The sequence below is a fragment of the Pelodiscus sinensis genome, chromosome 28 (genome assembly GCF_052426305.1).
Source record: "Pelodiscus sinensis isolate ZL-2025 chromosome 28, ASM5242630v1, whole genome shotgun sequence".
Taxonomy (NCBI): Eukaryota; Metazoa; Chordata; order Testudines; family Trionychidae; genus Pelodiscus; species Pelodiscus sinensis.
This window is the reverse complement of record NC_143079.1, coordinates 11,970,439-11,997,737: the sequence shown is the minus strand read 5'-3', so window position 1 is coordinate 11,997,737 and position 27,299 is coordinate 11,970,439. Positions and strand designations below refer to the sequence as shown.

At 64.6% G+C, this 27,299-nt stretch overlaps 2 protein-coding genes across 3 annotated transcripts; one reads left to right on the top strand and one right to left on the bottom strand.

The window, feature by feature from the left end:
* The first annotated feature begins 112 nt into the window (after window positions 1-112).
* On the top strand, window positions 113-7,659 carry ANKRD23 (ankyrin repeat domain 23). Of its 2 annotated transcripts, XM_075910975.2 has the most exons (9): window positions 113-244; window positions 2,005-2,160; window positions 3,238-3,381; window positions 3,526-3,633; window positions 4,211-4,309; window positions 4,473-4,571; window positions 4,973-5,071; window positions 5,184-5,282; window positions 5,647-7,659. In XM_075910975.2, exons 1-9 carry the CDS (start codon window positions 218-220, stop codon window positions 5,746-5,748), a joined length of 933 nt encoding a protein of 310 aa, XP_075767090.2. In that variant the 5' UTR covers window positions 113-217; the 3' UTR covers window positions 5,749-7,659. The 2 variants fall into 2 exon arrangements, with proteins under 2 accessions (XP_075767090.2, XP_089630012.1); XM_089773886.1 differs by lacking the exon at window positions 4,473-4,571.
* Window positions 7,660-8,229: 570 nt separating this feature from the next.
* CNNM3 (cyclin and CBS domain divalent metal cation transport mediator 3) lies at window positions 8,230-18,029 on the bottom strand. The gene is given in 9 exon segments (XM_075910974.2): window positions 8,230-8,918; window positions 10,013-10,148; window positions 10,586-10,719; window positions 10,927-11,023; window positions 11,286-11,455; window positions 11,693-11,845; window positions 12,269-12,412; window positions 16,711-17,941; window positions 17,943-18,029. Coding segments are annotated over 9 exon segments (2,187 nt in total). The 5' UTR covers window positions 18,015-18,029; the 3' UTR covers window positions 8,230-8,868.
* Between the last annotated feature and the right edge of the window lie 9,270 nt (window positions 18,030-27,299).

Here is a 27,299-nt window from a genome sequence, read left to right as displayed (position 1 = left end):
TGGGGCAGGGGATGCGCCGGGCTGAGGCGGCTCCCGAGCCGGGGCTGGGTCCGTCCTGGCCCGCCCGCCTTTGCCCCAGCTCCGGGCCGGGGCGCCTCCCGGGGGCTGCTTGGCCAGCTCGGGGCGGGGCATCCCGGAGCCGCCCCCGGGCCGTGGAGATAAAAGGGGCGGGGCGGGGCAGGCCGGGAGCGGGCGCGGGCGCCGCAGCGGGCGGATCATGGAGCTCATCAGTGTCCAGCAGCTGGTGAGCGGGGGCCGGCGGGAGCCCAATGCGGGGCTGGTTGGGGGGCGATTGTCCTGGCAGCCCCGGTGTCAGGGCCCCAGCGAAGCCGAGCTGAGTGTGGGGTTTGCAGGGCCCTGTCTCCTGGTCACCCCTTCCCCTTTGCGTGCCACCCCCGCTCCGGCCAGGGCTGGGTGGCTAAAGTGCCGGGGCTGGCAGCTGGGGGTCGGGCTCAGAGAGGGGGTCTGTCTGGGCAGCTGCTGCAGGGTCCCTCTCGGCTGGGCCGGGTCGGGCCACCCTGGGATGGGGCGTTTGCCCGGCTTCCCCCGGCGCTGGGCTGGCTGGCACTTGTTCGCCCTTGGGCAGCGTCTGCTGCACATGGTGTTAGTTTCGCCCTAGACCCACCAGCCCCCGGCGGGGTATAAATAGGGGCTGACGCTGCCCAGGGCCAGGACAGGTGCCTGGGTCTGCAGGGGTAGCAGGGCGCAGCCGGAATGCCAGCTGCAGCCAGCAAGGCGCCCGGGCAGCAGCGATGGGAGACAGCGGAGCAGGAACTAGACACCTTCCCCTGGGCGTGAGGCCCAGCCTGCCAAGGAGCAGGGATCCAGGGAGAGCTGTGCACAGCCTGGAGCCAAGCCTGCCAAGGGCCAAGCAGCCTGGGAATGCCCCATCCCCCCACCTCTTGGCACCAGCTGTGGGCACGGAGCTAGGAATGAGCAAGGGGCTGCAGCATGTCCATCTCGCATCCGTTTGTGAGCCAGGCTCCGGCTCTGCAGCTGACCTGCCAGGACCCTGGCAAGCCCTCCCTGCTCTGTGCCCCTGGTTCCCAGCTGTCAATCAGCCTGCCCCAGTGAGCGTCACTGTCTTTGGAAGGAGTATCCCATTCCCTGCCCCTGGAGCCAGCCGTGGGGGCCAGCACCCCCTGGAGGAGACGGGCCTGGTGTCCTAATCGGAGTCGCAGAAGATGGAGTTTGGAAGAGACCATTGAGTCCAGCCCCCTGCCCAAAGCAGGACCAACCCCAACTCCGTCATCCCAGCCAGGGCTGTGTCAGGCCAGGGCTTAACCCTCTAGGGATGGAGACTCCAGCCACGCCCACGGCTTCCCCACCTGCCCAGGGAAAGAGTTTTTCCTAATATCCAACCTGGACTCCCCCACTGCGAGCTGAGCCCCCAATGAGAACAGCCTCTCCAGCCCCTTTGGAGCCCTCTTCAGGGAGGTGCAGGCCGCTCTCAAATCCCCCCTCGCTCTGCTCTTCTGCAGACTGAGCGAGCCCCAGTCCCTCTGCCACGTGCTCCAGCCCCTCAGCGTTTTCATTGTGCTCTGCTGCACTTTCTCTAACGCGTCTACATCCTTTCTGAAATGGGGGCCCAAACCTGGCCGCAGTACTCCAGGTGTGGCCTCACCAGTGCCGAATGCAGGGAATCCCTTCTCCCTTCACCCTGGCTGGCTCGGCCTCCCCAGGTGGTACTGACCAGCTGGCTGGCTCCTCAGACCCAGAGGCAGGGGGGTGTCTAGTCCCTGCTCTGCCATCTCCTGGTGCTGCTGCTCCTACAAATGCAGCCCAATGTGCTGTTAGCCTTCCTGGCTACAGGGGCTCACTGGTGACTCGGACCTAGCTTCTCAGCCACTGTCCTTTCCTGGGCCACCAGTTCCTGGCCGACTGCTGGAGCCAGTGGCCCAGGAAGGGGAAAGGCTGCCTATCCCTTGCCCCATGGGGATGCTCTGTCGCCTGCATGTCATGTCCTGGCTCCACCCTCTCACTCTCCTGTCCCCTTCTCCCCAGATAAGTGGTGACAGGTATGAGGGGGAGGTGCGGGCCTACGAGGTGCTGGCGAGGGGCGCAGCGCAGGAGCCCGAGGGCTGGCGGCACAGCGTGGCTGGGGTCCGGGATGCCGTCAGCAAAGAGAAACAGAAGGTGAAGGAAGAAAGGAGGAAGAAGGTGAGTGGCCGGAACCCTGCATGGCCGTAAATGGGCTTCAGGGGGCAGGATCATTTTGGATCCACAGAGTCTGTCCCCCATCCCTGGGTCGCTCATGGGCAGAGCCCCAGCTTGCTTGTCCTGCTCTGGGAAGGGCAGAATGGCATTTGGTGCCCCTCCCTCCCGGCTGGCAGCCCTGGGCTTCCCCCATCCTGCTGTGCCCCTCTCAGCCCTAGGCTCCCCCACTCCCATCTCCCGTTCAGCAGAGTGGAATTGATCCACGATGGTCTCTGGGCTGGTGGAACTGGGTCTTTGGGGGGCAGGAATTCTCCTCCATCGTCCTAGACTCTGTCTCCCTTGAACTGAGCTCACAGGCCGAGATCATAGAACCATAGAGCTGGAAGAGACCTCAGGAGTCATCAAGTCCAGCCCCCTGCCCTAGGCAGGACCAATCCCAATTAAATCATCCCAGTCAGGGCTTTGTCAAGCCGAGACTTAAACACCTCTAGGGATGGAGGTTCCACCCCCTCCCTAGGGAACCCATCCCAGGGCTTCCTAGGGAAATAGTTTTTCCTAATATCCAACCTGGACCTCTCCCACCTCAACGTGAGACCATTGCTCCTTGTTCTGCATCTGTCACTACTGAGATGTCTGGGGTGACCTGTGAGCCTGGTTCCTTTCCAGGGCTCCCTCACTGTCCCCACCCCAAGTGGGTGAGTTTTGTCATGTCGAACCCTGCAAATCCGGCTCCGTGTCCTGCTCGGGCTGTGGAAATCTGCCGCTCGTTTGGGCGGCTTCAGCTGCGGATAGAAATTGTGTATCCACACGGGGCTGCAGCTGTGTGCAGGGGGCGTGCAGCTCCTCACCTGCGTATCGGTGCAATCGAACTAGCGTGGTGGGAGGGAGGCCAAAGGGTTCTGAGTGGGGGGTGGGGGGTTGGCTAGAGCAGGGGTAGGGGGTTCGCCGGCTCGGGGATCTCTCTGCAGCCCCGGGGAGCTGTGCAGCTTGGGGGGCCTTAGTTCCTGTGCCACACTCAGGGCAGGGGCGGCTGGGCTGGTGCTGGCCCTGCCCTAAGTGGGCTGTGGCTTCCCCGGCCAGATAGAGACGTTCAGCAGCTCTCGGCTGCGGCTGGAGAGCCTCCAGGACTTGGAGGCCATCGTCAAGCAGAGACAGCACAAGAAGAGACTGAGGAGGGTGGTCCGCCCCAAGGAGCCGGAGCCGGAGCCCAAGCCAGCCGTCAAGGTGAGCAAGGCCCCTGGGCTCAGCCCAGAGCCGGGGGTGGGGCTCTGATCCCTGGTGCCTGCAGGCTGGCTGGGGGTTTTAGCGCCTGCCCCCCCTGAGAATGGGGGGCACTGCCCAGGCACTCACCCTCCCTGTCCACCCTAGGCGGCACCTGTGGATGCAGCGCGGTTCCTGCAGGCCGTGCGGGAGAACCAAGTCCCCCTGATTGACAAGTATCTGGCAGACGGCGGGGACCCCAATGCTCACGACCAGGTGCGGGGGGAGGGGCTCTGGGGCCTGAACCCAGGATGTGCATTGAGCAAAGCGCAGCCCTCTGAGCCCCTCGGGTCCCTGCTCTGTGGCCGGGGGTCCAGCTGTGGCCTTTGACTGGGCAGGGCATGGCGCAGGGGAGGGGGGACAAGGGATCCAGTGCGCTAGTGCCTGCAAGGGCTCTGTGGCCTGTAGGGGGTGGGTGGGTAGGCTCTTGGGCCTGGGGGGGTTCTGTGGGGTGGGCTCTGGGCCCTGCGGGTGTGTGTGTGGGGGGGGGGTTCTGGGCCTGTGGGGGGGATGTGTGTGTGGGGGGCACTGGTGCCTGCGGGGGGGGTGTTTGTGTGTGTGTGTGGGGGGGCTCTGGGGCCTGTGGGGGGTGTGTGTGGGGGGAGGCTCTGGGGCCTGCGGGGTGCGTGCGTATCTGTTGCCAGCGCTGCTGTGGGGGTGGAGACGCTCTGCCGGAGGGATTCGGGGGCTGTGGCCCAGTGCAGGCAAGGAGGGAAGAGTCGTGGGGGCAGAGAGGGGCTGGCTCGGGCCGTCCCAGACGCTGACCGTGCCTGGTGACACGTCTCTGCTGCAGTTTGGCTGCACAGCGCTGCACTGGGCCTGCCTCCGGGGCCACGGCGAGCTCGTGGACAAGCTGCTGGCAGCTGGAGCTCGGCTGGAGCCCAGGGATATGGTGAGTGAGCGAGTGCCCAGGGGCCCTCTGCTTCCCCCCCCCCCCCCCGATGTCCCTGGGCCCTGCATTCCCAGGGCTGGCAGAGCAGCCTGAGCACGGTGACCGAGCCTCTGGAGCCGTGTCCTGGGGGCTCAGCTCCTGACCCGGCCTTCCCTCTGCCCAGCTGGAGGCCACGCCCCTGCTCTGGGCCTGCCGCGGGGGGCACCTGCAGATCCTCACACGCCTGCTGGACAGAGGCGCCAAGGTCTCCGTGCGGGACAAGGTGAGGGGCTGGGTCCAGTGGCCATGTCTGTGCTCTGCTGGGGGGGGGGCTTCCCTGGGGCTCTGGCCCCCCACCTACCCATGGGGCAGATTTCTTCCCTGCTCTCTAGGTCCTGTTTGGGTGCCAGCCTTTGCTTGGCTCTCGCCCTGTGCCCAGCACCAGTGGGAAGAGACGTGCGCCTTCCCCGCATGGCTCCATGGCAGAGATTGGGGGGGGAGGGCAGGGCTGGTCCCAAGTCCCCTCCCCTGGGCATGGCCAGTGTCCCCAGGCCCCAGCCAGCGAGGGACCAGGCAGGGTTCCAAGGTGCCCGGCCCCTCCCTCGTGGCGTGGGCTGAGTGGGCACCGCGCTCTGCGGGGCGTTTCCGGGGAAGGCTGCCCCGTGACGGGCTGTTGCCTTGCAGCTGAGGAGCACGGCGCTGCACGTGGCTGTGCGGACGGGGCACTGCGACTGTGCTGAGCACCTGATCGCCTGCGGGGCCGACCTCAACGCGCAGGACAAGGTAGCGCCGGGCACGGTGCCGAGCTGCACCCCAGAGGCAGCCGCAGGGCAGGGTCTGGGCAGGGGCAGCCCCAGGCCCTTCTCCAATCAGCTGCCCATGCCTTTGGCCGCAGGAGGGGGACACGCCCATTCACGACGCCATCCGGCTGGGCCGCTTCAAGGCTGTGAAGACCCTGCTGCTGTACGGGGCGAACCTCAGCATCCGGAACCAGGTGGGCACGGGCAGGGCTCCCCCAGGGCCCTGCAGCCACTGGCAGAAGGACCCCCCACCTCAGCAGTGCCTGGACCTGGCGGCTCCAGGTCCCTCCCTGCCCCTGGGAGGGGGATGGGGCTAGTGGCTGGGAGCCACGATGCTGCTATGGGACCTGCGGTGGGAGCCCTGCTCAGCCCCTCCTCCCAGTGGTTCCTGCTGCAGGATGCGGTGGGACCGTGCCCCAGCCTGGCCCGGTCCAGGCCCCCAGCCCTGGTGCCTCCCTATGCCCAGGGAGTGCCACCTGCACGGTGCCCTGCTCTTGCCTAGTGCTCTACCCCAGCCTGTGTCCGCGGGCAGCCAAGCTGACGGTCTGCTCCTCGCAGGAGGGCCTGAGCCCCGTGGACCTGGTGAAGGACTGGCAGAGGGGCATCCGGCAGACCCTGCAGGTGTGTGCCAGCCAGCAGCGCCCCCCTCGAAGGCACTGATGCAGCAGGACCAGCTCTCAACCCCCTCCCCCAGTGACCACGGGGGTCCGGGCCCCAGCCCTGAGCTGTCCCTGCTGGCAGTACTTGCTCCTCCCCAAGGCAGGACCCTGGCCCCAGTGGGGGGCTGTGAGGCTGGTCCTGGGCAGTGAAGTGCTCCTGCTGCCCCCACCCACCAGGGCTGCAGCCCTTTCCTTGGCACGGGGGGCGGGGGGGGCCCTGCGGGATGCAGAGGCCTGGAGGGGCAGCTGCAGGAGGGAGCTGGAGCTGAACCCAGGAGTCCTGTGGCCTCTCCCAGCCTCACCTGAGCCCATAGGAGGCACCATGATCTGCCCCCCCCCCCCCCCCTTCCTCTGGCCCTGGGCTGTAGGGCAGCCCAGCCCAGCTGCGCCTTGGAGGCAGGGGGCGGAGCTGGCCCTGGGGGCTTGAGTGGGGTGCAGGGCCTGGCCGCAAGCCAGCCCAGGCATAGGGGAGAGCTGCCCTGGGCCTGGCCAGATCTCATAGTGGCTGTGCCCTAACCAAGTCGTCTCGCTCCCCCCCCCCCCCGCGTCCTCTGGCCTCCTTGGGGCACGGCAGCCACCCCCCATCCCCTGGGTCCTGCTGCACCAGCCAAAGGCCTCCTGGTGCTGAGGCGTTGGCCCTGGCCTGGGGGCTCCCAGGCAGCAGCCAGCATGTGGCTTACAGCAGCAGGGGGGAGGTGCCCCCTTCCAACCTGGCCCAGGCCTCGTAGGGCCGGTGTGGCCTGACCTGTGCCCCCAGCAGGGTGGCTGTGGCAGGAGGGACGGGGGATCAGAACATCCAGCCAGTAGCACCAGCAGAGGGGGCCTGGGTAGAGCTAGCCAGTGGCAGGCTAGCAGCCTGGGGGGCTCACTCATGTCTTTGCAGTTGTGCCCCTGGGGGCCAGCCCTGGCCTGAGAGGGCACCTGACTTGGGTAAACTCTGCCTCAGTTTCCCTCTGTACAGCAAGAGGCTGAGGCAACAGTGCCTGTGGCTGCCGCTCAGGGCAGGGTCCCGGGCAGGGTCCCAGGCCGGCTCACGCTGGCACAGGCAGCGCGTTTCCTCCTGTAAATGGGCCTGGGGCGCTGATGGGCCCATTCCCCAGCCAGAACCCTCCCCCCCAAAGGCTTGTTTGGAGCAGCCCACACGCCCTTCCTGGGGACGGTGCCAGCAGAAAAGCCTGGGTCTCCCAGAGGCACAGCCCCCTCTGCCAGGCAGCACCCTGAGTGACCGTCCTGGGGGCTGTGTGCACAGTGCTGTGCGCCCGGTGCCCCTAGGCTGGCCTGCGCCGTGTGCCCAGTGCCCCTAGGCTGGCCTGCGCCGTGTGCCTGGTGCCCCTGGAGGAGGCCTGTGCCGTGTGCCCGGTGCCCCTAGACTGGCCTGCGCCGTGTGCCTGGTGCCCCTGGAGGAGGCCTGTGCCGTGTGCCCAGTGCCCCTAGGCTGGCCTGCGCCGTGTGCCTGGTGCCCCTGGAGGAGGCCTGTGCCGTGTGCCCGGTGCCCCTAGGCTGGCCTGCGCCGTGTGCCCGGTGCCCCTAGGCTGGCATGCGCCGTGTGCCCGGTGCCCCTGGAGGAGGCCTGTGCCGTGTGCCCGGTGCCCCTAGGCTGGCCTGCGCCGTGTGCCCGGTGCCCCTAGGCTGGCCTGCGCCGTGTGCCCGGTGCCCCTGGAGGAGGCCTGTGCCGTGTGCCCGGTGCCCCTAGGCTGGCCTGCACCGTGTGCCCAGTGCCCCTAGGCTAGCCTGTGCCGTGTGCCCAGTGCCCCTGGAGGAGGCCTGTGCTCTGATGCCCCCCAGACAGGGCCTCCACCCTGTACCCGACCCCCCTAGGCTAGCCTGCAGCATGTGCCTGACGCCCCTAGGCAGGCCTGCACCATGTGCCCGATGCCCCTGGGCTGGCCTGCACCTGGTGCCCAATGACCCCGGGCTGGCCTGCACCTGGTGCCCAATGACCCCGGGCTGGCCTGCACCTGGTGCCCAATGACCCCAGACAGGGCCCACACCATGTGCCTGCCACGCCACATACCCAATGCTCTAGGGTGGCACCTGCAGCATGTGCCCGACGCCCTTGGGCGGGGCCTGCAGCGTGTGCCCGACGCCCTTGGGCGGGGCCTGCAGCGTGTGCCCGACGCCCCTGGGGCGGGCTCTTGGCAAGGGCTGTGCTCTCCGGTACAGCAGAGCCCGGTGCAATAAAGCTCTGTTGCCAGCAGTAGCCTGCGTTGCTATGCCTGTCAATCTGCGAGGGCAGGGGGGCCCCCGCGGGCATCAAGGGGGGGGGGAGTCGGGGGTGGGACAGCAACCCAGGCAGTAGGCTTGTGCAGTTTTGCCCAAAGGCCCTGGGCTCGCAGCCCCTCCCTTCTCCACACTGCATGGGACCTTTCCCCTGTCAGCTGGGACCCATTCCTGCCCCAGGTGGCTGCTGGCCCCACGCAGGCCCTTGGGGCGAGCCTGGCCCAGCCCCTGCACCAGTACAAAGGGGGCTGGAGCCATTACCTGCGTGACACCAGCTTTTAGTGCCTTTCAAACGGGGCCGCGCACACGGCCGGGGCGCTGACTGCACCAGGCTGCAACTAGCACCCTGAGCTGCAGGCCCCCTGTGTCCATTTTAGTCCGTCAGTCCTGGGGCCACAGCACCTGCACATGTCCGAGGGGCAGGGCTGCTCCGGGCCCTTCCGCCGCAGTCTGCACTCCAGGCCCCATGTGGGCCCCGCGCTCTCTCGGGGGCCCGGGGAGGAAAGGCCCCTGGTGAAGCCTGGCCCAGGCCTGGCTCAGGAAGGCAGGTGTTTGGCCCTGAGTGGCAGCATGGGCTGACCCCCATGCCCCATGGGGTGGGGGGTGGGGTGGGGGCTCACTGACCCCACAGCCAGGGCCAGGCCTCCCACCCCCCGGCGAGGAACCCGCCCACAACCTGCATGGCTGCTGCGGCCCCCAGCCGGGCGGGCTGCCCCTGCGGGTTTCTTGGCCCCTGAGCGGGGGACGAGATGTTCTCCAGGGCTGGACTCCAGCTCTGCCTGCCCCATGCCGCAGGGTCCTCTAGAATCCAAGGGGCCGGCCTCCTTTGGGGCCCCTCGCCCCACGAGCCAGCATGGGCGGCTGCCAGCTCCCACGCGGCGGTCACCGGGTCCTGCGAGGGCTAGATGCTCGTGCACGCCTCTTCCCCCAGCGCCTGGCTGCTGCTGCTTCCTGGGACCAGAGCAGAGACAGCCATGACCCCCCCGTCGGCCCCACGGGCTGGGGGCTTTCACGTCTGGTGCCCCACGGCACACGCGGGAAAGGGCTTAGCCACGTTCCATCTCTAGGACCCAAAAGCACTTACAATTGGGGAAACTGAGGTACGGGAAGGGCAGGGGTTTGCTGCACCAGGCCTGGCTCCTCCCCAGGGAGGCCAGGCCAGCTTTGCTCTCCCTCGGGCCTGCTTATGTGGCAGCTGGGGCCCTTCTTCCCAAGCACACACGGGGCCAGCCAGGCCTACGGGCTCCAGGGCCCGAGCTGCAGCGCGTGACTAAGGTCTCGGGGAGGGGCGGGGGTGTCCTTGGCTGGTCAGAGCTCCCAGCCAGGGGAGTTAAAAGCCAAAAGCCCAGGACTCAGAAGATCCAAGGGACTCCCCCCCCCAACTCACACGGGCAGGGCTGTGGTGGGCCCAGGCCGAGCGCCCAGCAGGCACCTGGCAGAGGCAGGCTCTGCTACTTACTGAGCCAGGGAGCCCGCAGACGCCCAGTCACGTGCTGCCCAGCTGTGGCCGAGGGGGTGGGGCTGCCAGAGAGCGCAAGGCAGAGATGTGCCAAACAGGCAGGGCCCTCATGCCCCTGCCAGGCACCCCCAGCGGCTCACCTGGAGAGCAGGGGAGCGGGGGCACCTCTGGGCTGCTGGGGAGGCCAGATGGGGCAGCACGGAGATTCCAGGGGGTGCTGGAGACAGGCACTGCCTGCCTGCAGCCATCCCCGGCCTCGGCGCCCCAGCCAGGTCCCAGAACGCCCCCTTGCCCGGTCAGTCATCTCCTGGGGGCTGGGACCAGCAGCTGCACAGGCAGGGGCACAGCTGGGGCAGCTCCTTGCTGGCATGGGGCGGCGCTCACCCCGCGGCAGGAGGGCTGGTGCTGGGGAGGAGCCGGTGTCCTCCCACACAGGCAGCCAAGGGGCTAACCGAGGGCAGGGCCATGCAGCAGGGAGCCATGGGGGTGGGAGCCCCCCAGAGCCATGCCAGCAGCTGAGTGGGAACAGAGCCTGTCCTGCTGGCTCCCAGGGTGCCAAGGGCCCTGGCCCAGCTGCCCACAGTACCTGACGCCGTGGGCCTGGCTCCCAGAAGCTTCGTCTGGCTGGTGGGGACCATCTTCAGCTCCAGGCTGTCAGGTGCCTGGGGCGCCAGCTGCGCCCTGGAGGCCATGAGGGCGTTGAGGTACTGCAGCCGGGTCACCTGGGGAGGGGTGAGCCAGAGCCCTGAGCACGTGGGCCTGTGTGCCGGCGCCCTCCCCGCACGGATCCTGCCCCCCGAGGGCCAGGCTGGGTAAAGGCCACTGGGGAGAGACACCCCCAAGGGGCGGGGCAGGTGGGAGCAGTGGAGCATCCTCAAGGAGCAGGGGCTGCCCCAAAGCAAAGACCCCCCCCCCAGGGAAGCGCCCCAGCCCTGGCCCTCCCAGAGTGGGGTCACTGAGCCCAGCATCCCGGGGGAACCGGCACTGCAGCCCTGCTGCCCGGGGGCAGGGTGGTGCTGCCCCCCAATCACACCTAGTGGGGCAGAGCAGCGGTGGCTACAATCGCACCTCCCAGCCGCTGGCTCAGAGCACACGGGGCTCGTCCGCAGGCCCAAGCCCCACACGCTCGCCCGGCAGCCAGCCCAGCCGGGGCACGTACCTTGATGAGCTGCAGGTCGGTGAGCGCCCGCACGGTGTAGTCGGGGCAGTAGGTGGAGTAGGCGGGGCTCTCGCTGCAGTCCTGAGGCTGGTCCCGCCGGCTCGGCCGCAGGGTGGACACTGGCGACTGGTGAACTGGGAGGAGGCAGAAGCCAGTGGGCCAAGCAGCCAGCGGGGAGCCCAACACCCGCAGCCCCCAGCCAGCAATCCAGGGCCAGCCTGGTCCCCCAGCTAGGCCAGGAGCCATGCGGAGCCCGGGGCCTGGAGTCCCCGCATCTTTCCAGCCAGGGGGGTGCACTTAGCACAGCTCAGCCGGGGACTCTCAGGGACATGGGGGCTCACCCGAGGAGGGCGCCGTCAGCGCTGCGACGCCGTAGTACGTGAATGCTCCGTTCTCGAACCTCAACCCCTCCTTCCCGATCTCCACTTCCACCCTGCCCTGTGGAGGAGAGGCCCCGGGTCAGGTCGGCTCAGCGGAGCCCCCCCCATGCTGCATTCTCTGGTCACTGGGTGGGCAGACACCTTGGCGTGCTGCCAGCACAGCCGCCCGAGATCCCGCGCGCTTGCAAACCCGGCGTCAGCCCGTATGCCAGCTGGGGCCCTGCGGGGGTGGGGAGCCAGGCCAGAGCCCAGGGATGTGCCCAGTGGCTCGGCGCTGGGGTGACGGGAGGGACGGGGGCAGGCCCAGGAGGCGCCGGTACCTGCAGGACCAGGACGAAGTAGTTGACCGGCTGGTTGCGCTGGTACAAGAAGTGCTCGGGCGCCAGGCGGTCGCTCTCGTTGAATTTCACCTCCTGGTTGACGCTGGGGTGCTTCAGCAGGTGCAGCAAGACCTTCTCGGAAACGCGGGCCGGGCTGAACAGATCCACCTCTGATGGGGAGCGAGCGGCAGAGAATCCAGCCTCAGCCGGGGCGGGCGCTGCATCCGAGCCGCTCCCGGGACACGGGACTTTGGGTTCCCCTGCCCCGAGCCCAGCAGGCCCATAGGGAGAGCCCAGACCCCTCTCCTGCCGCAGGAATTGCCAGCCAGAGCCTGGACGTACTGGCGCTGGGCGAGCCGGGCGCAGAGCCAGGGAGGGCTGGGCGCGGGCTGCCTGCCCACACTCACCTCGGGATAGGAAGCGCTGCGTGGCCAGCAGCAGCTGTGGGGAGATCTTCACCTTGTGCTCATTGTCAGCCTCCTTGAACAAGGAGAAATCTTCCTTCCTGTGCTCCAGCAGGGTGCCCACGGGGGCTGGCTTCTTCCGCACCCTATTCTCCTCTGAGGCACAAGAGAAGGCAGCATAACCCTGGGGGGCCAGAGCCCTCCCGAGCAGCCACAAGCTGGCAGGTCAAAGCACAGGAAAGAGAGCTCGGCACCCCCTCACCCCCCCACAGGGAAACTGAGGCACGGAGCAGGGGAGGACATGCTTCAAGTCATGCAGGAGCCACACTCCCTGTTCTCCCACTACTAGGGCCTCCCCCTTCTGCAGGCAGCCTGACACCCCCCACCCCCCGCTGGGAACAGCCCCAGGCGGCCTGGTGCACCAGCCCCCGACATGCTGGGGAGCAATGGGCCAGCCTGGCCTGTACGGGAGGGGCTGGGGGAGACGTAGGAGCAGGAGGGCCAAGCACGCAGCGCTGCCCACCAAGCCACGGGTCCCAAGGGCTCGGCAGGCCCCGGCCCCGCGTGGGGCTCACTCACTGTAGTCGTCCGACTCGTCCAGGATCTCCGACTTGATGATCTCCTCGATGACGTCCTCCAGCGTCACCAGGCCGATGGCCTCGTAGAAGGGGTCGCCCTCCCCCTCGTTGTTCACCTTCTGCACGATGGCCAGGTGCGACTTGCCTGGGGGGTCACCGGACCCGCAAGTCAGGAAGAGAACCCAGGAGTCCGGCGCCCCGCCTCATGCGCCGACCACCGGAGAACTCTGGCTCAGCCCAGACGCACCCCGTTCCTATCCAGCTAGGGAGCCGCAGGCAGCAAGGGGGGCAAGGGGCTAGGCAACAGCCCCCATGCTGCCGTGTCCCCCCCCTTTCCAGCAGGGCATTGCAGCAGCGACGGGGGCGATTTACCTCCAGGCCGGTGTGGGGGCCTTCTCTCTCCTGGCTGGGGCTCAGCAGCAGCGCACGGGGCCACTTTACACTGCGGGGAGTGGACAGCCATCACAGACGCTTGTTCTGGAGCCACAGGTGGGCTCCTGGAGCCCTCAAGTGGCTGGCATCCGCCCTGCCCCCTTCCCCGGCTAGGGGACTCAGACTCCCACAGAAGGGATGTGGGGGTCCAACTGGCCATCTGCAGCCCAGATCTGGCCCTCAGGACCATCCTGTCTGGCTTCGTACCATGCTGGGCTACCGAATGGCTCGCTCCATGCGGGGCAACTTTGGGTGCACTGTGCAGGTGAGGTGGGGGGCACAGCCCCCACCAGGCCAGAGGACCCCACCCCACAAACACGGCCTGCAGCCGCTGTCCCTAGAGGCGCCCAGACACGTGCCAAACGCATCCTGTTTGCTTGCACCCACTAGCCGGTGAACAGGTTGCTCTGTATCGGCCCTCTCGCTGTTCCCCTCTCCCAGCGTCTGGATCCCCTGCAGCCCTGACCAGGTCACAGACAGAAGCCTTAACGTGATCCCTACAGGCCCCTGCTAGAAACACCCCTGCCCAATGAGGGTTTCCTGCTTACAGCTTGAGACCCCCACAGGCCACACGCTCCCACCCCCACTGAAACCCACAGGGTAGGGCCCTGCCAAATTCACGGGTCACTTTGGCCGATTTCACGGCTGCGGTGTCTTAAAATTGGTCAGTGTCATGATTTCAGATGTTCACATCTCAAATTCCTGATCCAAACAGGCCCCAAAGCTGTTCGGGGGGGGGGGGAGCAGGACTGCTACTCACTTTCGCTCGCCACCGAATGCACACGGGGAAATGGCAAAAGGCAACCCCCCCCATCCCCTGTGGGCAAACACTGCTCACAAAGCCACCACCCTCAGCCCTCATCTGCAAAGGAAACCTGCCCCCAGCTGGGACCCCACCTGCCCCTGGAACTCCTGAGGGCAGGTCTGCGCTGGGGCCGGCGATGGGGTGTCACTCAACCCTCAGTGTAGCCAAAGTCAACGTCCCTAGTGTTACTTACTACAGCGTCTGCACTGCACTGCGCCCGCGGACGCTCTCGCCGCCCCCAGCACTTCCCGCTGAGGTGCTGTACGGAGGCCAGGGAGCAAGCGGCGGGCGAGTCATTGCGACCCCTGCTGGACTGACGGCTGCCCATTGGCCCAGCCCGCAGGGAAGACGTGCCCCGAGCTCCCAAGTTCCCCTCTCAGCCACAGAAGTGAGTCCAGTAGGAGAGGACCTCACCCCCCAAGACCTAGCAGCTTTCAGTCCATTTAACATGGGCCACACTCATCGCGCCTCCTCCCAGTCCGTAACCAAACGCTGGGCAGTGCTAAATCAACCTCCCAGCAGAAGCGCACGTCCGCTATGTCCACCCTGCTACGTTTTCAGCCAGACTCGTAACCTCACCCAAGAAGCGACTGGCTAGTTCCACAGGATGGATTTTCCAAAAGCCCATGTTAATTGGCAATAATTAGATCAGCTTCCTTTCATCTGTTATTCCTCGAGTCTGCATCGACCACTCGGTTGCTTGCACAGGGTCAGTGTCATACTGGCAGTGCCGGGACTGCCTTGGTAAGCCAGCTCACCAAGTGAAATATTGGCACAACGTCAGCTTTCCTCAAGCCTGCGGGAACCTCCCCAGTGCCCCGAGTTAATGAAAATCAAATCAGAGTCCACAGGGCCCAGGGCCAGCTCTTTTCAGACTCTTGGATGCAAGTTACATGGACTCCACCCCCCACGGGCATCTCAGCCGCTTCCGACTGCCGAGTCGGGCTCTGGCCAGAGCGCAGAGAGGCTGACAAGGTCGCTCTCTCGCCGCCAATCCCACCCCTCTGGCCTGGGAGAGCTGGTTTGCTGATGGCAGAACAGAGCAGCCCCGGCACCTCAGGGGAGCTCAGAGCACTTAGTGCCATGGCTCCCGACTGTCACCTGCACTCGCGGGCGGGACGCTGTCAACCAATAGCAGAGCTGGGAATAGAACAGTCCCAACCGCCAGCCCCCCAGAGCCACCCACGGAACCCGGGAGTCCCAACCGCCGGCCCCCCAGCCCCCCCAGAGCCACCCACGGAACCCGGGAGTCCCAACCGCCGGCCCCCCAGCCCCCCCAGAGCCACCCACGGAACCCGGGAGTCCCAACCACCGGCCCCCCAGCCCTCCCAGAGCCACCCACGGAACCCAGGAGTCCCAACCGCCGGCCCCCCAGCCCCCCCAGAGCCACCCACGGAACCCGGGAGTCCCAACCGCCAGCCCCCCAGAGCCACCCATGGAACCCGGGAGTCCCAACCGCCGGCCCCCCAGAGCCACCCATGGAACCCAGGAGTCCCAACCGCCGGCCCCCCAGCCCCCCCAGAGCCACCCACGGAACCCGGGAGTCCCAACCGCCAGCCCCCCAGAGCCACCCATGGAACCCGGGAGTCCCAACCGCCGGCCCCCCAGAGCCACCCATGGAACCCGGGAGTCCCAACCGCCAGCCCCCCAGAGCCACCCATGGAACCCGGGAGTCCCAACCGCCGGCCCCCCAGCCCCCCCAGAGCCACCCATGGAACCCAGGAGTCCCAACCGCCGGCCCCCCAGCCCCCCCAGAGCCACCCACGGAACTCGGGAGTCCCAACCGCCAGCCCCCCAGAGCCACCCATGGAACCCGGGAGTCCCAACCGCCAGCCCCCCAGAGCCACCCATGGAACCCGGGAGTCCCAACCGCCAGCCCCCCAGAGCCACCCATGGAACCCGGGAGTCCCAACCGCCGGCCCCCCAGCCTTGCCAACCAAAGGTCACTGCAGGGCAGCGGCAGAGCCTGGCTTGAACTGGGGCCACCCACCCTCCTGCAGGCCCCGCCCTGCCCACCCTCTGGTTCGCCCTCGGCCCAGGGCTGGCTTGGCCCACGGTCACACGGAGCGGCAGGGGCTTTGGGCTCCGCTCCAGGCCCAGGAAGGAAGCAGCCGGTTCCAGGGGCCCTGAGGCCATGAGCTGGCCCTGCCAAACGTTTCCATGGCAGCAGGGGCAGGCCCTCCAAGCGCTCTCCCTGCCTCTGGAGGGAAGAGCCTGGCTTTGAAGGTGACCTTCCCCAGGACCCATGGGGAGGGAGGGAGGGAGGCACTGGACTGAAATCAGGGGAGGGCAGCGCGAATGGGCTTGCTGCGGATTGCTGTCCACCAGCCCCTGCAGGCGATGGGGGGACCGCGGAGCAGGGCTGGCAATTGGGCTGTGTGGTTTGGTTAGCTTCTGCCAACTCAGAAGCCCAAGAACCACTTGGGAGCAAAGCTCTCTGTGTTAACGCTTTCACAGTCCTTCCGCCAAGGGCTGAGCGTGCTCACTCCACTGCCCAGCTGTGCCCCCCGAAGCCAAGAGACACCGAACCGGGAAGATGTTCCCAAGGGCCAAAGCCAGAGCACGGGAGCTGCAGGCATCCCACAGACGCTAACCACAGGTCCAGGCACCAGATTCCTCCCTTTCCAGAGCAGCACTCCCTCACCTCCCGCTGCTCTGGCCCAGCCAGGCCAGGTGGGAGACAGGGCTCACTGCGCTGAGGGCGGGGCTCCAGGCATGGCACTAGATGGCACAATAGCTGGGTAGGGAAATCCGACTGAATCCCAGCCTCTGCCCCGCTTTGGGGAGGGCACGTCTGCCACGAGCGGCAGCAAGGAGCCAGCCAGGGCCAAACCTGCCCGGCCATCGCTAGCAGGGGCAGACCCCAGTCAGAGGGGGGCAGCAGTCGGTCCATGCTCCGGCTCTGACCCACCCGGCTGGTGCATGGAGAGAGGCCAGCCCTGGGCGTCCCCCAGGGAACATGGGAAGTTGGCTGCCCAGCAGTGTGGAAGGAGTTAACTCCTGTTTACCCAGCTACCTGAGCACTGCAGGGGCCGCTCCTGGGTATCTCCTGGTAAGGGTGATGCTTCCTGGGTAACCGGTTAACAGTTCCCAGCCCAGCAAGGAGAGAGCCCCCTGGTGCCCCCGCAGGACAGCACCCCCTTGCATGGAGCTGGAGCGCTGTCGGCAAGGGGATCCCTGAGGCCCCGGGGCACTGGGGCAGTTACCTCGCTTGAACTCCTCCAGGACGGCGTCCAGCTTGGTGTCATTGAAGACAAAGTGCAGGGGATGGTTGTAGAACTTGATGATGGTGCTGAGGGGCACGCGGTCGTCAGGGTCCACCAGCGCCAGGTCCTTGACGTAGAGCATGTCCACCAGGTTGGTGCGCTCCCCCTCGTAGACGGGGATGCGGGTGTAGCCGCTCTGCATGACGACGGACATGCTGTGGAAGTCCAGCACGGCGCCGGCGCTCAGCATGAAGCACTTGTCCAGCGGCGTCAGCACGTCCTCCACCGTTTTGTTGCGCAGGGCGCCCTTGCTGAACTCCTCGCGCACGAACTCGCTGTACGGGTCGCTGCTGCGCACCATGTCCAGCACCTTCTCCCGCAGCAGGCAGGTGCTGGCGTCGTGCCGCAGGGCCAGCTCCAGCAGCTTGCTGAGCGGCAGCGAGATGGGGAAGGTGAGCACCATGCAGAGCTGGGTCAGCCAGAGCCCGCGGGACGCCAGCCAGAGCCCCCACCGTGCGCTGAGGGCAAAGGGCAGCACCTCGGCCAGCAGGAAGACCAAGGCGGCCGCGGCCAGGATGGCGGGCGCCAGGGCCCGCAGGGCCCAGCCGATGAGCACGGCCAGCGCGGCGTTGGCCAGGGTGCTCAGCAGCAGCAGGGCGCAGAGGGCCAGGGCGCCCCGGTGGCGCACCCGCTGCAGCGCGGCCCCGGCCCGGCGCTCCGCCTGCGAGCCGCACTCCCGCAGCACGGCCAGCTCGGCGGGCTCCAGCCACAGGGTGCTGAGCTGCAGGGCCCGCAGCCCCCCGGCCAGCGCCAGCAGCAGGGCCAGCAGCAGGGCCAGCAGCCAGGGCGCCGGCCCCTCGTCGCCCACCAGCACCGCGTCGCCGGGCGCGGCGGGGGCCCACGGGCGGCCCGGCCCCGCGCGGCTGCACAGCTGGTAGGTGCCGGGCGGGCCGGCGGGCGACACGGCCACGCGCACCAGCAGCGCCGCGGGCGCGCCGGGCGCGCGCTCGTCGGGCTGCACGTGCAGGGCGCGCGCCGGGCAGGGCTCGCCGGCGCGCGCGAAGGCCAGCCAGGGCCCGCTGCGGTTGCGCAGCCCGGTGCCGTAGAGCCGCAGGCGGAAGCGGGCCCCGGGGCGCGCGCGGACCAGCCCCCCCGCCGCCCAGGCCCCCTCCTCCAGCCGGAAGCCCAGCACGTGGGGAGGGGGCGGCGCGGGGGGGGCGGAGGAGGGGGGGCCCGTCGCGCCCCGCGGCGCAGCCCAGGCACAGCGCGGCCACGGCCCAGCGCAGCCCCCAGCCGCGCGCCATGCCAGTCAGCTGACCGCCCCCCCCCCCGCGCGCGCACAGCCTCGCCTGCCGCGCGGGGCCGGCCAATCGGGGAGCGGGGCCGGCGGGCTCCGGCCAATGGGCGGAGGGGGCGGGCCCAGGCGGGGGGAGCGCAGGTTGGGCTGCGACGGGATATAAACAAGCAGGGGGCGGGGCGAGCGGGCTGGATTTAAAGGGCCAGTGAACGCAGCCAGCACCGAGCCCCCCCACCCCCATGGGCAGCACTTAGAGCCCCCCCCACACCCCTGGACAGCGCCCAGCGAACCCCCCACACACCCCCATGGGCAGCACTTAGAGACCCCCCCCCACAGCCCGGACAGCGCCCAGCGAGCCCCCCACCCCCATGGGCAGCGCCCAGCGAGCCCCCCCCACACCCCCATGGGCAGCACTTAGAGGGCCCCCCCACACCCCTGGGCAGCACTTGGAGACCCCCCCACACCCATGGGCAGCGCCCAGCGAGCCCCTCCCACCCCCATGGGCAGCAGGTGCCACAAGGATGCTAAGGATTGTGGTTTTCTGTAGAATTTCCAGCAGTTACATTTACACCGGGGGGGGGGGGGGGGGGGTCACACTCGTTAGGTTTTAAGATGGCTCCCGGCTCCGGCCTGGCCCCGTGCTGCTGCCACTGACAGGGAGGCAGCAGGGGTGGGGTGTGGAGTGTGCCCCAGGCTTATTGTTTAAACACAGATATGTTAACATCCCTGCTACCAAGCCCCCCACAAATGGGGCAGCCCCCCCGGGCCTCCCCCTGGCAGTAGGTACAGAGTCCCCCCACACCTGTGGGGCAGTGGGTACTGAGCCCCCACGTACAGGGCAGCGCACAGCAAGGCTCCCCCCAAAGCCATGGGACAGCAGGTCAGAGGGTACAGAGCCTCCCCCCAAGGGCTGCACCGTGCATCTAACTAGCCCCTTCAAAAAGGGACAAGCCTGAAAAAACCTGGACAGGTGGCACCTGCCTGTATCCAGGGGCCTTATTGGAAAATCCTCTTCTATAGGCCCCGCCCCCAGCACTGTGGGCAGGGCCATTGGACCCATGTTCCAAATAAATATAGGGATCAATTAATGACAAGCAGGTTCAGGGCAGCTGGGTAGAGGTTCAAAGCGAGGGATCCAGAAGGGGGAACCCCAGCCACGCCCACTGATCCTCAAAGTCATCTGGGCAGCCAGTGGACACTGCCCTGGGGAACTCCGCCCAGATACATGAAATTAGGGAGGAGTGGAAACAGGACCCACCGTCCCTGAGCACCTCCTTGCGCAGCATCCTCCTGCTGCTGCTGCTGCTGGCGGCCTTGGCAAGGAGGCCCTGTGGCTTTGTGGGGCCACACGTAGAGGGCGCAGAAGTAAAGAGGTGCAGGGAAAGGTGCAGCCAGAGCCTCAGCAGGAGGAGACAGATTAGGGGCTGCAACCTGATGCACTGGAGGTAGGCGGGCGCCAGCTTCTACCTCACGCCTCTAAGGGGACAGGCCTCAGGGATGGGGCTGAACCGTGCCCAGTCCACGCCTGTGCTCGTGGCTCTGTGAAGAAGCTGCCCACTGACATCCCTGGCCAACCGTGGAATCAGGGAGGACTAGAGACTGGCCCATTGGGGGTCCTCACCCTCCACAGGGGGTAGCAATCCCGCCACTTGGGGCTGGGCCAGGACGTGAGGGTCAGGAAATGGAGCGTGTGCACACTTGGTCCGTGGGTGCAGGTCTCACAGCCGGCTGGGATTGCAAAGGGGAGGAAGCCAGGTGTGTGTGGGGGGGGGGGGAGGGAGAGGACTCGCGGAACAGGGGCCCAAGAAAAAGGCTGGAGAGCTTGCAGTGAGGGGGAGCAGGACGTCCCCTCCCATGGGGCCCGCTGTAGAAAAACGAGAGAGGGACATGCACCTTCTAAGGCATGTTGGGGGGCTCTGAAGGGCGGAGAGCCCCATGCAGCAACTGAGCACTTGGGGATCTACCCAGTCCCTCGGTCACGTCCAGGAGCCCTGGTGGTTCCTGCCAGGACCAGTCTCTAACACACCGAGGGGGACTCTGCAGCCTGTGCCTGCAAAGACAGGTTGTGTAGCAGGGGCTCCCTGAGAAGAGCATCGAGGGCCGGAGGAGGCCCTGGCAGAACACTGGAGCTCAGTGAGCTCTCGCAGACCTCTCAGGAGGGAAAAAGCTGCCGGTTGAATTGGAGCCCTCGGAGGCGGTGAAAAAAGGCCAACATGCTCCTGGCTGGACGGTGTGAACATCCAGGGGCCTCCGCGGGGCCTGTGGGGGGAGGTACAGACCTGGCTGTGCAGGCAAACCAAGCCCTGTCCCCCATCCTCCAGTATCCAGTGGCCATGAGACCTGCCCATGCCTGAGTCCGGGACTGGAGGAACTTCTCCCTGCCCAAGGCAGAGCTGAGCAACCTGGAAGGGCCCAGGGGCTCAGAAGGGCAGGATCTCACCTCCTTTTCCCCTTGGCCATGGTTAGCCTGCAGACAGCAGGAAGCCCAGCCCCGTGATCTACACAGTTGGTGCTTTAAAAGGCTGGAACAGATGAGGAGCCAAATCAGCTGGGAGGAAGGATTTACTCAGAAAAGCAAGAATGATCATGGGAATGTTACCAGCTCACAAGAAAGCCTCAAGCCCATTGCCAAGGGAGAAGGCGGAATTGGGTAAGAAGTCAGCCTGGGTTGGGGGGAGTCAAGGCAGCTATTTCGAGGGGGGTGGGAGAAAGGGAATGTTGACAGTCATGCCTAGAAAGCAGAAGCCAGGCAGGGTAGAAAATCGATGAGCAGCCCCAGGACACCAGGCATCCATCGTGAGTCCAACCTTGAATAAAGTGTGCCATTCCCATTGCCTCATCTGAGAAAGATTGATTAGAATTTGAACAGTACAAAGAAGGGTGGCAAACAAAGATTAGGGGGTCTGGGACAGCTTCCATGCCAGGGGAAGATTAAAAAGACTGGAACTGTTCAGCTTAGCAAAGAGAGGACTAAGGGGGACGTGATAGAAATCAATAAAATCATGACTGGTGTGGACAAAGTGAATAAGGAATTATTATTCACCCAACGATATGAATAGGCAGCAGGCTTAGAACAAAATAAGGAAGTACTTCAAACAAGGCACAGGCAACCTGTGGAACTCCTTGCCAGGGGATAGTGTGAAGGCCAAACCTTTAACGGAGTTCAAAAAGGAAAATCATGGCTATTAGCCAAGATTGCCTGGGATGCAACTCCAAGCTCTGAGTGTCCCTAACCTCTGACTGCCAGAAGCTGGGAATGGAGAACAGGGTGGATCACTTACAATTTCCCTGTTCTGTACATTCCCTCTGACGCATCTGGCACCAGCCACTGTCGGAAAAGAGAATACAGAGCTAAACGGGCCTTTTCTCTGACTCCATCTGGCTCGAGGGCCTCGTGCGGAACCTGCTTTTCCTGTTGGGGTCTTACACAGGAAGCCTCGAGGGCACTGCACACACAGCCCCCAGCCCTGGCCAGTCACCCAGGCAGCAACGGAGCAGGCCCTGGTGAAAGCAGCCCCATGCTGCAGCCCCCACAGTCAGAGCAGGAAGATGAGGGTTTGTTTTAGTTGTAAAGTAGGTTTAGAACCCAAACTCTGCCCTGTCCCTTTGCATTCTTAGCAGCGCCTGGAGCCAGGTTGGGTGCTGAGGAGCAGGGCAGGGAGCAGGTTAGCTCTGGAGGCGGCTGCCTGTCACTCAACCAAGGCCCTACCAGCTTGGGCGAATGGAAAATGAAGAAGCAAATATCAGTGAATCACAGAATCCTCGAACTGGAAGGGCCCTCGAGAGGTCGGTGAATCCAGTCCCCTGCCCTCACGGCAGGACCACGCTCCATCTAGACCATCCCTGACAGGTGTCTGCCTAACTTGCTCTTCAATATCTTCAGCGATGGAGATTCCACAACCCCCCAGGCAATTTATTCCAGTTTTAACCACCCTGAGAGGCAGGAAGTTCTTCCTAATGTCCAGCCTGAACTTCCCTGGCTGCAGTTTAAGCCCATTGCTGCTTGTCCTGTCCTGAGGCCAAGGAGAACAAGTTTTCTCCCTCCTCTCTGTGACACCCTTTTAGGTGCTTGAAAGCTGCTGTCCTGCCCCATGTCTTCTCTTTCCCGAACTCAACAAACATCAGAAACTTGGATTCGGTCAGTTCCCACTTCATCTCTTTACTAAGCTCCAAGGGCCAGGTAAAGCAGCACTGCTGAGGGGGGTGGGGCTATGTGCATGGACCCCAGCTGGGATCTGGCCCATCGACTCCCACAGGGTGATGGCCCATTTGCCTCAGCGGGTGGCCTGTCCCCTAGAGCTGAATACAGACACGAAAACAGCACAGGGCTGAGCGTCACTGACTTCAAGGGAATCCCAGCAGCTTCCATCTACTGTGGATCTGGCCCAAAACGCCAGCGCTTGTGACATGACATCATTCGCTTCCTACCACATGTGACCAGAAACGATTAAACGGGAACAGGCTCTCCACTGCCTGTGAAATCAGATGCAGGCTCTGCCTCCTGCCCTCTGCCTACAGGATGGGAAGGAATCTTGGGGGCGCACAGAGCACAGCAGGAGGGGAATAGAGAGAGAGATTTTATTACTCAATCAAAAATAAATTCCATATTTCGTTTAGCAAATATCATTTCTTAGCAACAGAGACGCAGACTCAGAAATGAAACAAAACAAAATCCCCTCCCAAAAGGGCACAACTCAGACCAATGGAAAAAGTATCGTCCGAGAAACGACGGCCCCCAAAGAATCACAAACATGTACAGATTACCTCTGGGGCAAAATAAATATTCGTCAGTTGCTCCCTGGCACGGCCCATCTGCGGCGCTTGGCCCCCTCAGCTATGCAAAGCCAGGATGCTGGGGAGTCCAGTGCAGGGTTATTGCTGATTGGCAGGGGAGGAAAGCCAGAGGAATCAGGGAGAGGAGCTAAAGGTCCCGGCAGAGGATGTGTGAGACACTCCCACTGGTGCACAAGAGTAGAGAAGGCACCCGCATCCGAATGCAACACTTTGTACCTGTCTGCATGCAAAGCAGGGCAGAATCAGACCCACAGACTATGGGACGGCCGCTACGTTTGAGGGCATTTGGCGTCTTGATCTGGGTTTCACCCAGCGATGCCAGTGGGGAAAGGACTGAGCAAGACTGGCACATGTCCGGGTGTTGTGCACGTCAGTGCCAGCAGCAGCTGCCAAACCCACTGCCCTTGCTAGGGGTAGGCTAGGCAGCGTTTCATGGACTACCCTGGAGAAAAGCTCAACAGGACTCATGAAAGTGACCAGAGAGCATCAGCTGGGCCTTTGCACAGAACCCACTGCCCCTCCTAACAGGCCTAGACTCTGATAAGCAAGGACAGGAGGGGCCACTCCAGTCTGCTCTCCCAGCAGCATGGGTTTGGAGTCAGTCCTCTAATGTCAGCAGATCACGCCCCCCAGCCAAAGCAGGTCCAGGGGTGCGTGCAGCCCAGATGCAGGGAAACACCAATGGGTCGGCTTCCACGGGCCATGTGCTTTACTCCCCCCAACTGCACAGGGGCTGAAGCACATAGCCAGGGGCAGCTCTGAATACAGGGGGTGCTTTGCTGGATTGGAGCCAAGCTGGCCCAAAACACGATCAAAGCATCATTGCTTCTGAGGTCCCTGCCTGCTCTCCCACAGGGGACAGCAAGGACACATGGACTGAAAGAGAAACCTGCCTCTTGTCATTCATTGGACTGGCCCCATAAGTCCGCAGTCGAAGAGCGGCTGCCCACACCCCTCTGACGAGGCAGGTGACAGGAGCATGGGGGCTGCGCCCGCACGGCCACGAGGGACGGCAGAAAGCGGTGTCAGAAGACCCACTGGCTTTTCTCAACCAAGCGTCGCCGAGATCAACATTCCTTCTTGAAAACATGGACTTTTAAAACCTCGAGCGTCTCTCCTCATTACCAGTGTAACTTAGAGAATCAAGCTCCCCACAACCCGCTATAAAGTCACCCCCTTTGGGAGCTGCTGGCGTCTGTCTGCAATAAAGTACCTCGCGCCACCAGATCGAAGCAACAGCCAACAAGAGCCTGTCCATGGGAAGGGAAGACATTCCCAGGAACACCACCACACTGTGCAAGCTGTGTCTGTGCCTTGGCCCCTGCTGGGGGCTGCCCCACGTCTCCGGAAGGGGGGGCTGGAGGTGCACAGTGTGTCTCAGCCCCTGCCTTTCCACGGACACTGCCGCTGGAATGCAACAGACGTACAAAGCCAATTCTGCAAGTAGAACTGGGAAATGGGGGCAAGAAGTCCGGTCACTGGAGTGTTCCTTTAAAATGCTGAGGAGCGAGCCGGGTTGGCGCCAATCCTGAACCCTGCTCCCCACAGGTGGATCGCGGCTCGTGAGGTATTTCTGCTACTTGGATGGGCTCTGCCTAGGTCCCAGGGCCACCTCCATTGCATCCAATTGCACAATCAGGGACTTAAACACCCTGCCCCCCTCCAGCTTCTCCTCTAACCTGGCCACATTCATTCCCCTGGGATCCTCCCACTCCCACCCTATTAGTCTGCATTAGAGGCCTCCCCACAGGCTCAGGCCTGCAGGTTCTGTCCAAGACCGAATGGAGGCTCCCTGCTATGGACGGCGTGTCCAGCAGGGCACCTGTGCTTTTTCCTCTTTCCTCTTCTTCCGCAAGAGCTCCCTCTTCCCCGGCCACACACGCTGCTTGCGAAAGGGCTCTTTGGGAAAAAGGCTTTTTCCTCGTAGAAGGAGGATTAACCCCTCTGCTCTTTCGATTTTCCTGCGGAAGAATGTAATTGCAGTGTGGATGTTCCTCAAGTTTTGTAGGAAAAACGACTGTTTTTCCAACAAAATTCTGTAGTGCAGACATACCCGGAGATGGGGTCTCAGCAAGAGACTGATCATGACTGAGAAAATTCAGGCTCCTGTGGAAACCAAGCTGGAGTGCACAGCGGCTTTGCGGGGTGCGTCTCCCCGGATGAGTGACTATGTAAAAATGGCTTGTTTGCCTTCGAAAGACCAGCTCCCTGCACCAGTCCCTCGCCAGAGCTGCTCACCCTAATGGCCCAAATTACCCGTCACCCTGGGGTGCCCTGCGAAGAGGCTTGGGGGGGACTCGCAGCTTTTCCCATTTTCATGCCGGGTGCCATGAATGGTGATGAGATGTTGAGGACCAAAGGTCTGTAATTAGCCTGGAAAAGGTGGGTCAGGAAGCCACACCGGCTCCATTTCCATTAAGCTGCAGATGCTGCCTGGCATCGGAGAGTCCTGCACCCCAGACGGGAGGTTCTACACGAACCCCACGGTGACAAGACACTTCCCAGGAGCGCTCGGCCGGGGCTCTGAAGGGAGACGTTTCTCCAGCTTGGAATGATTCCAGCTTGAAAGGTGAGGCGCAAGAGAGCAATTTTTTCCATGAGAAAACAATTTCCAAAACTCAGATGGAAATTCAGAGGCTGCCTGGATCTGCAGATGGGGCTTTCTGACCTGCCCCGAGGCGGAGGATTCCTGTGGAACAGACGCGACTTCTGCTTAGACCCTGAAGAGCTTCCGTCACAAACAAAACCAACCCTGCACTAGTCCCAGATCACGGCCCAGGGCCCCAGAGCCGAGCTGGGGCCTCGCAGGTCACACGTCCGTGTGCGACACCCGCTCTGTGCACACCGGCCACTGAGCAGAATGAACCCAGCAGCAAGGCGTGCCGCGGCCTGTTTAAGGAGTGACTAAGCCGCCAGCCCTCCCTCGTGAGGAAGGTCCAGCGGCCAAGGCAGAGCTCCGAAGCAGCCGCACAGGATCGCCGATGGCGTGGGCACTCAAGCCCGATCCTCCTAACCCTGAGCAGGTGGTGGCAGGACACGGGCAAGGCCGTAGCACAAAAGCACCGTCTGTGCTGCTGCCTCGGACTCCCCTATCCCATCTGCTCAGGCCACGTTCATCCCTGAGAGTTGGCCTGGCTACTTCTAAAGCGAGTCTACAGCCCCAGACAAGGGAGGCCAAAGGGGCCAGGGGAGGCCCCCGAGAGCTGGACAGCTCCAGACACGTAGCAACAGCTGCAGCCTGGCCGCTTATTTGATCCAATCTCCCAACCCCGACAGCCAGAGCCCTGCTGGCACGTCGCAGGTGCTGACCTCCGAGCCTGCGGCCACCCCGGAGCAGCCAATGGCAATCTCAGCTGGAGACCCCGGCTCAAAGCAGCAATCCCCAGTCCCCCCGAAGGGTCAGGTGCAACAGCCATTTACTTAGGAAAATCGTAAAAACCAACAAATCGCCTGCAGCACCTCAGAGACTAACAGACAAGCAGGCGGCAGCACGAGCCTTCGTGGGCACTGCCCTGCCCATGGCCGGAGTCATTACAGGTCCAGTTTCTACATAAATGGAGGTGGGGGAGGGAAGGAAAAAACAGAAAAAAGGGGAGTCAATTAGAGACAGAGACTATTGACATTGACTCTCTCTTCCCCTTTCTTCTCCCCCCCCCCAATCGCCTATTTATTTAGAAACTGGACCGTTAATAACTCCGGTCGTCTGGAGACGGGGGCTGTGCCCCCAGAAGCTCATGAGCCCATCGCCATGGCTTGCTGGGCTCTGAAGTGCTGCAGGACTCTTCGTTGTTGCTGAAGTTTTTCCACTGACAGACCAACGCGCCCCCCCCCCCCCCCCCCCGGAGCTTTTACCTAGGGTTAGTGTCAGCAAATGGAAACAGATGAAGCCAGCCAAGCCGGAAAACCCTGCAGCAGATCGGGCCGGCTTCTGCTCTCTTGGCTCCAAGCAGCCGTCTCCCCTGGGATTAACAATTCCCAGTGAGGCGCAATGTCTGGCGCCGAGGCAGGTCCCCGGGCAGCGCGGCGGAGCCCAGAACTCCACAGTTCTGCTCGTTAGGCAGCCGGGTGGGCGCCTGGAACGAGAGGGGGGCTGCCTGGATCACTGGCTGAGAACGGACAGAGCCCGACAGCCAGCGGATCAGGGACTGAGGGTCCCCAGGCTCCGCCATCATGGGCCCCCCAGTCCTCTCGGGTGCTGCACTGAGGTCCCAGCCTGCCCTCAGCGGAGCGGTTTGTCCCAGGGGGAAGACCTGGATCCACTGAGGAGGGGCTGCACCCCTGGGCCGGCCTTGGCGTGTCCCACAGCTACAGCAGCTCCCTGGCAGCGAGATCCTGGGCAACCCGCCCCCCGAGGAGCCAGGGCTAGGTCAGCCCCAAGCGGGGCCCTGCCCCCCGGCCCTGCTCCCTCTAGCCCTGCCCCCCCCCCGGCCCTGCCCCCTCCAGCCCTGCGCCCCCAGCTGCACCCTCTAGCCCTGCCCCCTCCGGCCCTGCTCCCTCT

Bases quoted from the DNA above. Each gene is read 5' to 3' on its own strand.
- ANKRD23 (XM_075910975.2), top strand. From the start codon at position 218: ATGGAGCTCATCAGTGTCCAGCAGCTG. The intron at 245-2,004 runs GTGAGCGGGGGC...CCTTCTCCCCAG, and splicing joins TCATCAGTGTCCAGCAGCTG to ATAAGTGGTGACAGGTATGA. The intron at 3,382-3,525 runs GTGAGCAAGGCC...TGTCCACCCTAG, and splicing joins AGCCCAAGCCAGCCGTCAAG to GCGGCACCTGTGGATGCAGC.